The 15,052-nt window shown below is 44.5% G+C and overlaps 1 protein-coding gene across 1 annotated transcript in view; it reads left to right on the top strand.

Moving 5' to 3' along the window:
- The window catches only part of LOC139417027 (E3 ubiquitin-protein ligase TRIM39), a 37,941-nt gene extending 23,593 nt beyond the window's left edge, over window positions 1-14,348 (top strand). Inside the window, exons 9-14 of the mRNA XM_071166261.1 lie at window positions 1,451-1,598; window positions 7,834-7,884; window positions 9,328-9,392; window positions 9,532-9,642; window positions 12,609-12,824; window positions 13,646-14,348. Of these exons, the coding sequence (XP_071022362.1) occupies window positions 1,451-1,598; window positions 7,834-7,884; window positions 9,328-9,392; window positions 9,532-9,642; window positions 12,609-12,824; window positions 13,646-13,840 (786 nt within the window). The 3' untranslated portion in view covers window positions 13,841-14,348. The remainder of the gene's footprint in view (window positions 1-1,450; window positions 1,599-7,833; window positions 7,885-9,327; window positions 9,393-9,531; window positions 9,643-12,608; window positions 12,825-13,645) is intronic.
- The last annotated feature ends 704 nt before the right edge of the window (window positions 14,349-15,052 follow it).

The following is a 15,052-nucleotide window of genomic DNA, read 5'->3' as shown; positions in this document are numbered from 1 at the left end:
ATAATCACCACGTCATCCACTGCAGTATCATATAATCACCACGTCATCTACTGCAGTATCATATAATCACCATGTCATCTACTGCAGTATCATATAATCACCACGTCATCTACTGCAGTATCATATAATCACCATGTCATCTACTGCAGTATCATATAATCACCACGTCATCTACTGCAGTATCATATAATCACCATGTCATCTACTGCAGTATCATATAATCACCATGTCATCTACTGCAGTATCATATAATCATCATGTCATCTACTGCAGTATCATATAATCACCATGTCATCTACTGCAGTATCATATAATCACCATGTCATCTACTGCAGTATCATATAATCACCACGTCATCTACTGCAGTATCATATAATCACCACGTCATCTACTGCAGTATCATATAATCACCACGTCACCTACTGCAGTATCATATAATCACCACGTCATCTACTGCAGTATCATATAATCACCATGTCATCTACTGCAGTATCCTATAATCACCATGTCATCTACTGCAGTATCATATAATCACCATGTCATCTACTGCAGTATCATATAATCACCACGTCATCTACTGCAGTATCATATAATCACCACGTCATCTACTGCAGTATCATATAATCACCACGTCATCTACTGCAGTATCATATAATCACCACGTCATCTACTGCAGTATCATATAATCACCACGTCATCTACTGCAGTATCATATAATCACCACGTCATCTACTGCAGTATCATATAATCACCACGTCATCTACTGCAGTATCATATAATCACCATGTCATCTACTGCAGTATCATATAATCACCACGTCATCTACTGCAGTATCATATAATCACCACGTTATCTACTGCAGTATCATATAATCACCATGTCATCCACTGCAGTATCATATAATCACCATGTCATCTACTGCAGTATCATATAATCACCATGTCATCTACTGCAGTATCATATAATCACCACGTCATCTACTGCAGTATCATATAATCACCACGTCATCTACTGCAGTATCATATAATCACCATGTCATCTACTGCAGTATCATATAATCACCATGTCATCTACTGCAGTATCATATAATCACCACGTTATCTACTGAAGTATCATATAATCACCACGTCATCTACTGCAGTATCATATAATCACCACGTTATCTACTGCAGTATCATATAATCACCATGTCATCTACTGCAGTATCATATAATCACCACGTCATCTACTGCAGTATCATATAATCACCACGTCATCTACTGCAGTATCATATAATCACCACGTCATCTACTGCAGTATCATATAATCACCATGTCATCTACTGCAGTATCATATGATGTGGTTTGATTATATGTTTAACACCTGGCATGAATCTGCAATGTAGTCAGCCTGGAACAGCTATTTCCACTCAATGAAAAACTTACACTCTTTGCTCCGCCCCCACCCTCAGACCTACCCTGCACTCTGCACCCCTCCACCAATCAGAGACTGGTCTGGGGTGTCGGTGAACTCTGACCTGGGAACAGGGCCCATCTATACATCGCTGTCTGTCCTGGTCCAACGTTTCCAGGAAGAGATCAGCAGGATGGTTCAATTTGGTGAGTACTGCTCCTCTCTCATCTCTCTCATTTCTCTCATCTCTCTCCCTCTTTCTCTCCTCTCTCACATCTCCATCTCCCTCTTTCTCTCCTCTCTCTCTCTCTTTCTCTCCTCCCTCCTCTCTCTCTTTCTCTCCTCTCTCTCCCTCTTTCTCTCCTCTCTCATCTCTCTCCCTCTCCTCTCTCATATCTCATCTCTTCTTTCTTTCTCTCCTCTCTCTCTCTCTTTCTCTCCTCCCTCCTCTCTCTCTTTCTCTCCTCTCTCTCCCTCTTTCTCTCCTCTCTCATCTCTCTCCCTCTCCTCTCTCATCTCTCTCCCTCTCCTCTCTCATCTCTCTCCCTCTCCTCTCTCATCTCTCTCCCTCTCCTCTCTCATATCTCTCCTCCTCTTGTCGTGTCTTTGGCATCATTAAAGTGAAGACTTATTTTATCAAATCAATTCTCTGTAATTATTATTACGTGATTAAACTAATCATGTAAATGCAATTAACCAGGGGGTCGGGACACCAAGGAAAATATTCAGATTACAAAGTTATAATTTTCCTAATATAACTTTTCAGATATTTTAATATCTGACCAATTAGTCTTCTAATTAATGAATAATTCTTTACCTCACATTAGTCTCATTCCAAACGTCGAAAGATGTTGGTTATCTGCACGAACCCAGTCTTTGCCATGAATCATCCATACATCAGTCGTCTTAATCATTTATTTACGAACTAACTAAATAATCACAGAAATGTAATAAACAAACAACAATATATATGGTTACAAGGAAATGATAAGGGTGTCGACTGAGAAGGGGGTGTGGACTGAGAAGGGGGTGTGGACTGAGAAGGGGGTGTGGACTGAGAAGGGGGTGTGGACTGAGAAGGCCGGGAAAGACAAGAGTCACTACACAGTTGATAATTATATTGATTGAAATGCTAATCATTTGCACATGAACGCTCACTCATTCGGGAACAATTGCAATCAATATATATATTTACGCTCAGTGTGTCGTTATGATCTCTGTTGGAATCGTCCGTCTTTCTGTTGGAAAGTTCATCTGAACTTATCTTTGTGTCCCTGGAGTCTTTCGTGGTTAGAATGGATACTTCAGAGTCCCATCCAGAAATGTTCTTATAGAATAGATGTTTCGGCGGTTGTCGGTCTTCGCATTCCAGGTCGACATATATTCTTGCTGCAGACCAGTAATTAGGATCGAAGATTTGCTCTTATTCTGTCGGTATCGAAAGTCTCACAGTTGAACCATTTCCACCAGTGTAGCCAATGGTTAGGAATTCAACTCTTCTCTCTTTCTCTCCTCTCTTTCTCCTCTCTTTTTCTCCTCTCCTCTCCTTTCTCTCCTCTCTTTCTCTTTCTCTCCTCTCCTTCTCTTTCTATCCTCTCTTTCTTTCTCTCTTTCTCTCCTCTCCTTTTTTTCTCCTCTCCTCTCCTTCTCTTTCTCTCCTCTCCTTCTCTTTCTATCCTCTCCTTCTCTTTCTCCCCTCTCTTTCTCTTTCTCTCCTCTCCTCTTTCTATCCTCTCTTTCTCTTTCTCTCCTCTCCTCTTTCTCTCCTCTTTCTCCTCTTTCTTTCTCTCTTTCTCTCCTCGAATTTCAAATTAGGGAGGTATTTAATTAATTTACCTGCAGAGAAGCAGAGAACCATTCACGCAGACCTGATACCTGTAGAGAACCATTCACGCAGACCTGATACCTGTAGAGAACCATTCACACAGACCTGATACCTGTAGAGAAGCAGAGAACCATTCGCACAGACCTGATACCTGTAGAGAACCATTCACACAGACCTGATACCTGTAGAGAACCATTCACACAGACCTGATACCTGTAGAGAACCATTCACACAGACCTGATACCTGTAGAGAACCATTCACACAAACCTGATACCTGTAGAGAACCATTTACACAGACCTGATACCCGTAGAGAACCATTCACACAGACCTGATACCCGTAGAGAACCATTCACACAGACCTGATACCCGTAGAGAACCATTCACACAGACCTGATACCTGTAGAGAACCATTCACACAGACCTGATACCTGTAGAGAACCATTCATACAGACCTGATACCTGCAGAGAACCATTCATACAGACCTGCTACCTGTAGAGAACCATTTACACAGACCTGATACCTGTAGAGAACCATTCACACAGACCTGATACCCGTAGAGAACCATTCACACAGACCTGATACCTGTAGAGAACCATTCACACAGACCTGATACCCGTAGAGAACCATTCACACAGACCTGATACCTGTAGAGAACCATTCACACAGACCTGATACCCGTAGAGAACCATTCACACAGACCTGATACCTGTAGAGAACCATTCACACAGACCTGATACCTGTAGAGAACCATTCACACAGACCTGATACCTGTAGAGAACCATTCGCACAGACCTGATACCTGTAGAGAACCATTCACACAGACCTGATACCCGTAGAGAACCATTCACACAGACCTGATACCTGTAGAGAACCATTCACACAGACCTGATACCTGTAGAGAACCATTCACACAGACCTGATACCTGTAGAGAACCATTCACACAGACCTGATACCCGTAGAGAACCATTCACACAGACCTGATACCCGTAGAGAACCATTCACACAGACCTGATACCTGTAGAGAACCATTCACACAGACCTGATACCCGTAGAGAACCATTCACACAGACCTGATACCTGTAGAGAACCATTCACACAGACCTGATACCTGTAGAGAACCATTCACACAGACCTGATACCTGTAGAGAACCATTCACACAGACCTGATACCTGTAGAGAACCATTCATACAGACCTGATACCCGTAGAGAACCATTCACACAGACCTGATACCCGTAGAGAACCATTCACACAGACCTGATACCTGTAGAGAACCATTCACACAGACCTGATACCTGTAGAGAACCATTCATACAGACCTGCTACCTGTAGAGAACCATTCACACAGACCTGATACCTGTAGAGAACCATTCATACAGACCTGCTACCTGTAGAGAACCATTCACACAGACCTGATACCCCTGGGAGAACCATTCACACAGACCTGATACCTGTAGAGAACCATTCACACAGACCTGATACCCCTGGGAGAACCATTCATACAGACCTGATACCTGTAGAGAACCATTCACACAGACCTGATACCTGTAGAGAACCATTCACACAGACCTGATACCTGTAGAGAACCATTCACACAGACCTGATACCTGTAGAGAACCATTCACACAGACCTGATACCTGTAGAGAACCATTCACACAGACCTGATACCTGTAGAGAACCATTCACACAGACCTGATACCTGTAGAGAACCATTCACACAGACCTGATACCTGTAGAGAACCATTCACACAGACCTGATACCTGTAGAGAACCATTCACACAGACCTGCTACCTGTAGAGAACCATTCACACAGACCTGCTACCTGTAGAGAACCATTCACACAGACCTGATACCTGTAGATAACCATTCATACAGACCTGATACCTGTAGAGAACCATTCACACAGACCTGATACCTGTAGAGAACCATTCACACAGACCTGATACCTGTAGAGAACCATTCACACAGACCTGATACCTGTAGAGAACCATTCATACAGACCTGATACCTGTAGATAACCATTCACACAGACCTGATACCTGTAGAGAACCATGTAGAGAACCATTCACACAGACCTGATACCTGTAGAGAACCATTCATACAGACCTGATACCTGTAGAGAACCATTCATACAGACCTGATACCTGTAGAGAACCATTCACACAGACCTGATACCTGTAGAGAACCATTCACACAGACCTGATACCTGTAGAGAACCATTCACACAGACCTGATACCTGTTGAGAACCATTCACACAGACCTGATACCTGTAGAGAACCATTTACACAGACCTGATACCTGTAGATAACCATTCACACAGACCTGATACCTGTAGAGAACCATTTACACAGACCTGATACCTGTAGAGAACCATTCACACAGACCTGATACCTGTAGATAACCATTTACACAGACCTGATACCTGTAGATAACCATTCACACAGACCTGATACCTGTAGAGAACCATTTACACAGACCTGATACCTGTAGATAACCATTTACACAGACCTGATACCTGTAGATAACCATTTACACAGACCTGATACCTGTAGATAACCATTCACACAGACCTGATACCTGTAGAGAACCATTTACACAGACCTGATACCTGTAGATAACCATTCACACAGACCTGATACCAGTAGAGAACAGTTCACACAGACCTGATACCTGTAGATAACCATTCACACAGACCTGATACCTGTAGAGAACCATTCACACAGACCTGATACCTGTAGATAACCATTCATACAGACCTGATACCTGTAGAGAACCATTCACACAGACCTGATACCTGTAGAGAACCATTCATGCAGACCTGATACCTGTAGAGAACCATTCACACAGACCTGATACCTGTAGAGAACCATTCACACAGACCTGATACCTGTAGAGAACCATTCACACAGACCTGATACCCCTGGGAGAACCATTCACACAGACCTGATACCTGTAGAGAACCATTCACACAGACCTGATACCTGTAGAGAACCATTCACACAGACCTGATACCTGTAGATAACCATTCATACAGACCTGATACCTGTAGAGAACCATTCACACAGACCTGATACCTGTAGAGAACCATTCACACAGACCTGATACCTGTAGAGAACCATTCACACAGACCTGATACCTGTTGAGAACCATTCACACAGACCTGATACCTGTAGAGAACCATTTACACAGACCTGATACCTGTAGATAACCATTCACACAGACCTGATACCTGTAGAGAACCATTTACACAGACCTGATACCTGTAGAGAACCATTCACACAGACCTGATACCTGTAGATAACCATTTACACAGACCTGATACCTGTAGATAACCATTCACACAGACCTGATACCTGTAGAGAACCATTTACACAGACCTGATACCTGTAGATAACCATTCACACAGACCTGATACCTGTAGAGAACCATTCACACAGACCTGATACCTGTAGATAACCATTCATACAGACCTGATACCTGTAGAGAACCATTCACACAGACCTGATACCTGTAGAGAACCATTCATGCAGACCTGATACCTGTAGAGAACCATTCACACAGACCTGATACCTGTAGAGAACCATTCACACAGACCTGATACCTGTAGAGAACCATTCACACAGACCTGATACCCCTGGGAGAACCATTCACACAGACCTGATACCTGTAGAGAACCATTCACACAGACCTGATACCTGTAGAGAACCATTCACACAGACCTGATACCTGTAGATAACCATTCACACAGACCTGATACCAGTAGAGAACAGTTCACACAGACCTGATACCTGTAGATAACCATTCATACAGACCTGATACCTGTAGAGAACCATTCATACAGACCTGATACCTGTAGATAACCATTCATACAGACCTGATACCTGTAGAGAACCATTCATACAGACCTGATACCTGTAGATAACCATTCACACAGACCTGATACCTGTAGAGAACCATTCACACAGACCTGATACCTGTAGATAACCATTCATACAGACCTGATACCTGTAGAGAACCATTCACACAGACCTGATACCTGTAGAGAACCATTCATGCAGACCTGATACCTGTAGAGAACCATTCACACAGACCTGATACCTGTAGAGAACCATTCACACAGACCTGATACCTGTAGAGAACCATTCACACAGACCTGATACCCCTGGGAGAACCATTCACACAGACCTGATACCTGTAGAGAACCATTCACACAGACCTGATACCTGTAGAGAACCATTCACACAGACCTGATACCTGTAGATATATTACTCACCTGTTTGAGCTGTTTCCCTTTGTTATCTCTACAGGCGAACAAGTTCCACTAGAATCCTCTCCAGTACCACAGCCCAGTGAGTATCTACACATCAGATCCTGTTTGTCACATGCACCGAATACAACAGGTGTAGGTAGACCTTACCGTGATATGCTTACTTACAAGCCCTTAGCCAACAATGCAGTTTTAAGAAAATACTTGTTTTTTTTAAGTATGAGATAAGAATAACAAATAATCAAAGAGCAGCAGTGAATAACATTTACATAGATTATAAGTATATGAGATAAAGATTACAATTGAATAATGTAATTATAATATTGATGTTTTTTAAAATTTGGTTTCTTCTGTTTCTTTATTCAAGAGGTGAAGCAGGTACAGGAGTATGCAGGTATGTAGAGATACATAGGTCATCACTGTGTTGTACTTTAAAAAGTTACTCATCAATGAATTTCCATTTATCTCTCCTCCCCTCTCTCAATCCCTCCATCTCCATAGCCTTTGTTCCCCCTATTGTGTTATTGACTGTATGTTTGTTTTACTCCATGTGTAACTCTGTTGTTGTTGTTTGTGTCGCACTGCATTGCGTTATCTTGGCCAGGTCGCAGTTGTAAATGAGAACTTGTTCTCAACTGGCCTACCTGGTTAAATAAAGGTGTTCTCAACTTGCCTACCTGGTTAAATAAAGGTGTTCTCAACTTGCCTACCTGGTTAAATAAAGGTGTTCTCAACTGGCCTACCTGGTTAAATAAAGGTGTTCTCAACTGGCCTACCTGGTTAAATAAAGGTGAAATAAAAAATAAATACAAAATCTCTTCTCCTCTCTGTCCTCCCTCTCTCCACTCCTCTCTCAATCCCTCCACCTCTTCTCCTCTCTGTCCTCCCTCTCTCCACTCCTCTCTCAATCCCTCCACCTCTTCTCCTCTCTGTCCTCCCTCTCACCACCCCTCTCTCAATCCCTCCACCTCTTCTCCTCTCTGTCCTCCCTCTCACTACCCCTCTCTCAATCCCTCGACCTCTTCTCCTCTCTGTCCTCCCTCTCACCACCCCTCTCTCAATCCCTCCACCTCTTCTCCTCTCTGTCCTCCCTCTCACCACCCCTCTCTCAATCCCTCCACCTCTTCTCCTCTCTGTCCTCCCTCTCACCACCCCTCTCTCAATCCCTCCACCTCCACCCCTCTCTCAATCCCTCCACCTCTTCTCCTCTCTGTCCTCCCTCTCACCACCCCTCTCTCAATCCCTCCACCTCTTCTCCTCTCTGTACTCCCTCTCTCCACCCCTCTCTCAATCCCTCCACCTCTTCTCCTCTCTGTCCTCCCTCTCACCACCCCTCTCTCAATCCCTCCACCTCTTCTCCTCTCTGTCCTCCCTCTCACCACCCCACTCTCAATCCCTCCACCTCTTCTCCTCTCTGTCCTCCCTCTCTCCACCCCTCTCTCAATCCCTCCACCTCTTCTCCTCTCTGTCCTCCCTCTCACCACCCCTCTCTCAATCCCTCCACCTCTTCTCCTCTCTGTCCTCCCTCTCACCACTCCTCTCTCAATCCCTCCACCTCTTCTCTCTGTCCTCCCTCTCTCCACTCCTCTCTCAATCCCTCCACCTCTTCTCCTCTCTGTCCTCCCTCTCTCCACCCCTCTCTCAATCCCTCCACCTCTCCTCCTCTCCTCCTCTCTTTCCTCCATCTCTCCACCCCTCTCGCAATCCCTCCACCTCTCCTCCTCTTCTCCTCTCTTTCCTCCCTCTCTCCACCCCTCTCTCCATCCCTCCACCTCTCCTCCACCTCTTCTCCTCTCTTTCCTCCATTTCTATTCCCCACTTCCCCTTCCTCCTTCAGTGGACGTGACTATGGACTCAAGCACCGCCCACCCCAGGCTCATCCTATCAGGAGACGGGAAAATGGTTAGTTATATGGGGGGGGGGGGTACTCCTACACCTTGATCAAACTGCCCTAACGATCAAGGTGTAGGATTAACCTCATGATAATTATAGTGACCCCCTCAAATAATGTGAAAAGCACTGACCTGCTTTCTGTCTATAGGTAAAATGTGGGGACCGTCACCAGCCGGTACCTCATAACTCTGAGAGGTTTGACCGTGTCGTGTGTGTTCTGGGTCGAGAAGGGTTCTCCTCAGGTCAACACTATTGGGAGGTAGGGTTAAACATTTTCTTAAACATTGTGTTGATCCTGGATCCTCATTTAGCTGTGTTGATCCTGGATCCTCATTTAGCCTTGTTGATCCTGGATCCTCATTTAGCTGTGTTGATCCTGGATCCTCATTTAGCCTTGTTGATCCTGGATCCTCATTTAGCTGTGTTGATCCTGGATCCTCATTTAGCCTTGTTGATCCTGGATCCTCATTTAGCCTTGTTGATCCTGGATCCTCATTTAGCTGTGTTGATCCTGGGTCCTCATTTAGCCGTGTTGTTCCTGGATCCTCATTTAGCTGGGTTGATCCTGGATCCTTATTTAACTGTGTTGATCCTGGATCATCATGTAGCCGTGTTGATCCTGGATCCTCATTTAACTGTTGATCCTGGATCCTCATTTAGCTGTGTTGATCCTGGATCATCATTTAGCCGTGTTGTTCCTGGATCCTCATTTAGCTGTGTTGATCCTGGATTCTCATTTAGCTGTTGATCCTGGATCCTCATTTAGCTGTGTTGATCCTGGATCCTCATTTAGCCATGTTGATCCTGGATCCTCATTTAGCCGTGTTGATCCTGGATCCTCATTTAGCCTTGTTGATCCTGGATCCTCATTTAGCCGTGTTGATCCTGGATCCTCATTTAGCCGTGTTGTTCCTGGATCCTCATTTAGCTGGGTTGATCCTGGATCCTTATTTAACTGTGTTGATCCTGGATCATCATGTAGTCGTGTTGATCCTGGATCCTCATTTAGCTGTTGATCCTGGATCCTCATTTAGCTGTGTTGATCCTGGATCATCATTTAGCCGTGTTGTTCCTGGATCCTCATTTAGCTGTGTTGATCCTGGATTCTCATTTAGCTGTTGATCCTGGATCCTCATTTAGCTGTGTTGATCCTGGATCCTCATTTAGCCGTGTTGATCCTGGATCCTCATTTAGCCGTGTTGATCCTGGATCCTCATTTAGCTGTGTTGATCGTGGATCCTCATTTAGCTGTGTTGATCCTGGATCCTCATTTAGCCGTGTTGATCCTGGATCATCATGTAGCCGTGTTGATCCTGGATCCTCATTTAGCTGTTGATCCTGGATCATCATTTAGCCTTGTTGATCCTGGATCTTAAATCTTTCTATTTGACCTTTTAGTTTGTCCATTTATGTCTATTTCTTGTTCTATTTAGGATAGAATAGAATAGGGTAGGATTATATTTGTAAAGCGTTTATAAATAATTATCTTAAATGTCAATTGGCCGATTCTGGAGAGTTTCATTATAATTTGTTTAATCAAGGTAATTTGCTTATAAATCACCTTCTGTTAAGCCAATTCAATTCACAACAGTTTTGTCTGAGAGCCCTGTTTGCCAGCTCGCATTGAATCTGTCTCGAGAAGACTCTGCAGTATTGAGTTACATATTCACAACCATTGAATTCATCTTGGAAGACTCTGGGGTATTGGGTTACATATTCACAGCCATTGGCCCTACACTTTCATTCTCTGGTCAGACTGTCAATTTGTGACGCAAGGACACATCACAGTCTCACAAGCAGTACGAGTTCAGGAAGCCAGGCTAGAGCCCTGTCCTGTACGAGTTCAGGAAGCCGGGCTAGAGCCCTGTCCTGAACGAGTTCAGGAAGCCGGGCTAGAGCCCTGTCCTGAACGAGTTCAGGAAGCCGGGCTAGAGCCCTGTCCTGTACGAGTTCAGGAAGCCGGGCTAGAGCCCTGTCCTGAACGAGTTCAGGAAGCCGGGCTAGAGCCCTGTCCTGTACGAGTTCAGGAAGCCGGGCTAGAGCCCTGTCCTGTATGAGTTCAGGAAGCCAGGCTAAAGCCCTGTCCTGTATGAGTTCAGGAAACCGGGCTAGAGCACTGTCCTGTACGAGTTCAGGAAGCCGGGCAAGAGTCCTGTCCTGTACGAGTTCAGGAAGCCAGGCTAGAGCCCTGTCCTGTACGAGTTCAGGAAGCCAGGCTAGATCCCTGTCCTGCACGAGTTCAGGAAGCCAGGCTAAAGCACTGTCCTGTATGAGTTCAGGAAGCCGGGCTAGAGCCCTGTCCTGTATGAGTTCAGGAAGCCGGGCAAGAGCTCTGTCCTGTATGAGTTCAGGAATCCAGGCTACATCTCTGTCCTGTACGAGTTCAGGAAGCCAGGCTAAAGCACTGTCCTGTATGAGTTCAGGAAGCCGGGCTAGAGCCCTGTCCTGTACGAGTTCAGGAAGCCGGGCAAGAGCCCTGTCCTATACGAGTTCAGGAAGCCAGGCTAGAGCCCTGTCCTGTACGAGTTCAGGAAGCCAGGCTATAGCCCTGTCCTGTACGAGTTCAGGAAGCCAGGCTAAAGCACTGTCCTGTATGAGTTCAGGAAGCCGGGCTAGAGCCCTGTCCTGTACGAGTTCAGGAAGCCGGGCAAGAGCCCTGTCCTGTACGAGTTCAGGAAGCCAGGCTAAAGCACTGTCCTGTACGAGTTCAGGAAGCTAGGCTAGACCCCTGTCCTGTACGAGTTCAGGAAGCCAGGCTAGAGCCCTGTCCTGTACGAGTTCAGGAAGCTAGGCTAGAGCCCTGTCCTGTACGAGTTCAGGAAGCCAGGCTAGAGCCCTGTCCTGTACGAGTTCAGGAAGCCAGGCTATAGCCCTGTCCTGTACGCTGTACGAGTTCAGGAAGCTGGGCTAGAGCCCTGTCAGATGATCAGAAGGGTGAGGGCAGAAGTTTTAATCAAGAGAGAGAGCTTTAGAAAATAGATCCCTTTTCTCTAGCACTAAACATACAAGTATGTGTTTTACAGTTATAAGGAAGGTAAAATCTTATGGTTAGTCATTTTATAATTTGATTGTTACTATATTTAGAAAGCATATAAATTCTATCAAGCCCTGTTCATCCACTTTTGTTGAATAGGAACTACATCGTATATAATATTCCATATTTTCATCAGATTTATACTATGGACTTGGGCTTGTATCCTCAAAAGTGAGCACACCTTTTCACAGGTGGAGGTGGGCGGGAAGACTGACTGGGATCTGGGCGTGGCCAGCCGCTCCATCAACAGGAAGGGGAAGATAACGGTATCTCCTAGCAACGGCTACTGGTTCCTCAGCCTCAGAGATAAACACAACTATGTGTTCCGGACAGATCCCTCCACTGAGCTGCTTCTCAACCTCAGACCCCAGAAGATCGGGGTGTATGTGGATTATGAGAAAGGGCAGGTAGGATGTCACACATTCGTACTCGTCAGTTTTTTTTGTGTGTGTGCAACATTTCCAGGGTTTTACAGAAATCCCAGTTGAAGACTCCCGGAATCAAGAGAGAATGAGGAGGAAATCCAGAATCCTTCAACAAGGATTTCTGAAATACTTGGACATTTTGCAACCCTCCTTCACCACACACACACACACACACACACACACACACACACACACACACACACACGCACACACACACACACACACACACACACACACACACACACACACACACACACACACACACACACACACACACACACACACACACACAGCTTTCTTCTCACCCTGTCTATCTTACAATATAACGTGGACTAACTTCCCTTCCTCTCCCCGTGTTCAGGTATCGTTCTACAACGTGGACTAACTTCCCCTTCATCTCCCCTGTTCAGGTATCGTTCTACAACGTGGACTAACTTCCCCTTCATCTCCCCTGTTCAGGTATCGTTCTACAACGTGGACTAACGTCCCCTCCCTCTCCCCTGTTCAGGTATCGTTCTACAACGTGGACTAACTTCCCCTTCATCTCCCCTGTTCAGGTATCGTTCTACAACGTGGACTAACTTCCCCTTCATCTCCCCTGTTCAGGTATCGTTCTACAACGTGGTACTAACTTCCTCTTCCTCTCCCCTGTTCAGGTATCGTTCTACAACGTGGACTAACTTCCCCTTCATCTCCCCTGTTCAGGTATCGTTCTACAACGTGGACTAACTTCCTCTTCCTCTCCCCTGTTCAGGTATTGTTCTACAACGTGGACTAACTTCCTCTTCCTCTCCCCTGTTCAGGTATCGTTCTACAACGTAGACGCTAAGCTCCACATCTACACCTTCCTGGCCTCCTTCTGTGAGTCCGTGTTCCCGTTCTTCAGTCCCTGCACCAACAAGTCAGGCAAGAACGACGGAGCCCTCATCATCACTCCAGTACTGCTCATGGACACCCATCCACTACAACCCAATGATTGTGATGAAGTGAACATCTGAGGCCCCTGACTCTAACACACTAATATAGAAAAATGTGCTTTGGGCTACAGATAGGGGGAACAAATTGTTTTTGACTATCTTTTTGTTGTTGTTGTTGTTGCCTGATTTAGATATGTTTCTGTTTATAATTTTCCGACATTAGATACATGCAGCTTATCTTCTGTTGTTATGTTTCCCCTTAGAAGACTAAATCAATCGTTTGCTCACCAGAATAATGTCATAATTCGATAGAATGAATGATTAAGATTTCAGTTTGTCTTGGGATCCATATTTTATGTGGTTGAAATACTATCCCCTTTTTATGGCGCTAATTTAAGCATCTCTATAGAATGTATCTACCTAAACTCTCAAGACGCGGAAATAAATAAATCTTATTTCTCCACTCCTGTTCCCATGTCCACATTTAGCCTACATTTGGTCTATCATTTTACTGCAAGAAATGCTTAATTCTGCAAGAGTTTTTATTAAGGCAATGTGAGAGGTTATAGACCTACAGTCAATGTCCAGATTTCAGCAAACATTAAGTCCCCTTTTTGTGACTGTTGAATTTCTATAGTTCCTCACAATCATCACACAACACACTGCTATCATCCTGTTTTACCACTTCAATAAATCTTTCCCAAACATTACTTTTCTGAGCCTCCCTTCTCTTTATTTTCAATTCTCATTATTCTCATTTCACAGCTTTTTCTCTTATATGAATAAAACGTATTGATTGAAATGTTGGGCATAAAGGAAAAACTCAGCTCCATCATTCATTGAATCAGATGACTCAGATTGTGGGAGTTTTTTTTGTTAGGCTTCAGTGCAGCTTTTGACATTATCGATCATAGCTGCTGGAAAAACGTATGTGTTATGGCTTTACACCTCCTGCTATATTGTGGATAAAGAGTTACCTGTCTAACAGAACACAGAGGGTGTTCTTTAATGGAAGCCTCTCCAACATAATCCAGGTAGAATCAGTAATTCCCCAGGGCAGCTGTCTAGGCCCCTTACTTTTTTCAATCTTTACTAACAACATGCCACTGGCTTTGAGTAAAACTAGTCTGTCTATGTATGTGGATGACTCAACAAGTCAGCTACTACAGTGAGTTAAATCACTGCAACACTTAGCAAAAAGTTGCAGTTAGTTTAAAAATGGGTGGCAAGGAATAAGTTAGTTCTAAATATTCAGTTACCTTAGCTTTCTTGGGAACAGGAACAATGGTGGCC

The sequence above is a fragment of the Oncorhynchus clarkii genome, chromosome 9 (assembly GCF_045791955.1).
Source record: "Oncorhynchus clarkii lewisi isolate Uvic-CL-2024 chromosome 9, UVic_Ocla_1.0, whole genome shotgun sequence".
Classification (NCBI taxonomy): domain Eukaryota; kingdom Metazoa; phylum Chordata; class Actinopteri; order Salmoniformes; family Salmonidae; genus Oncorhynchus; species Oncorhynchus clarkii.
Note: the sequence above shows the minus strand (reverse complement) of the source record. Positions and strands in the feature narration are given on the sequence as shown.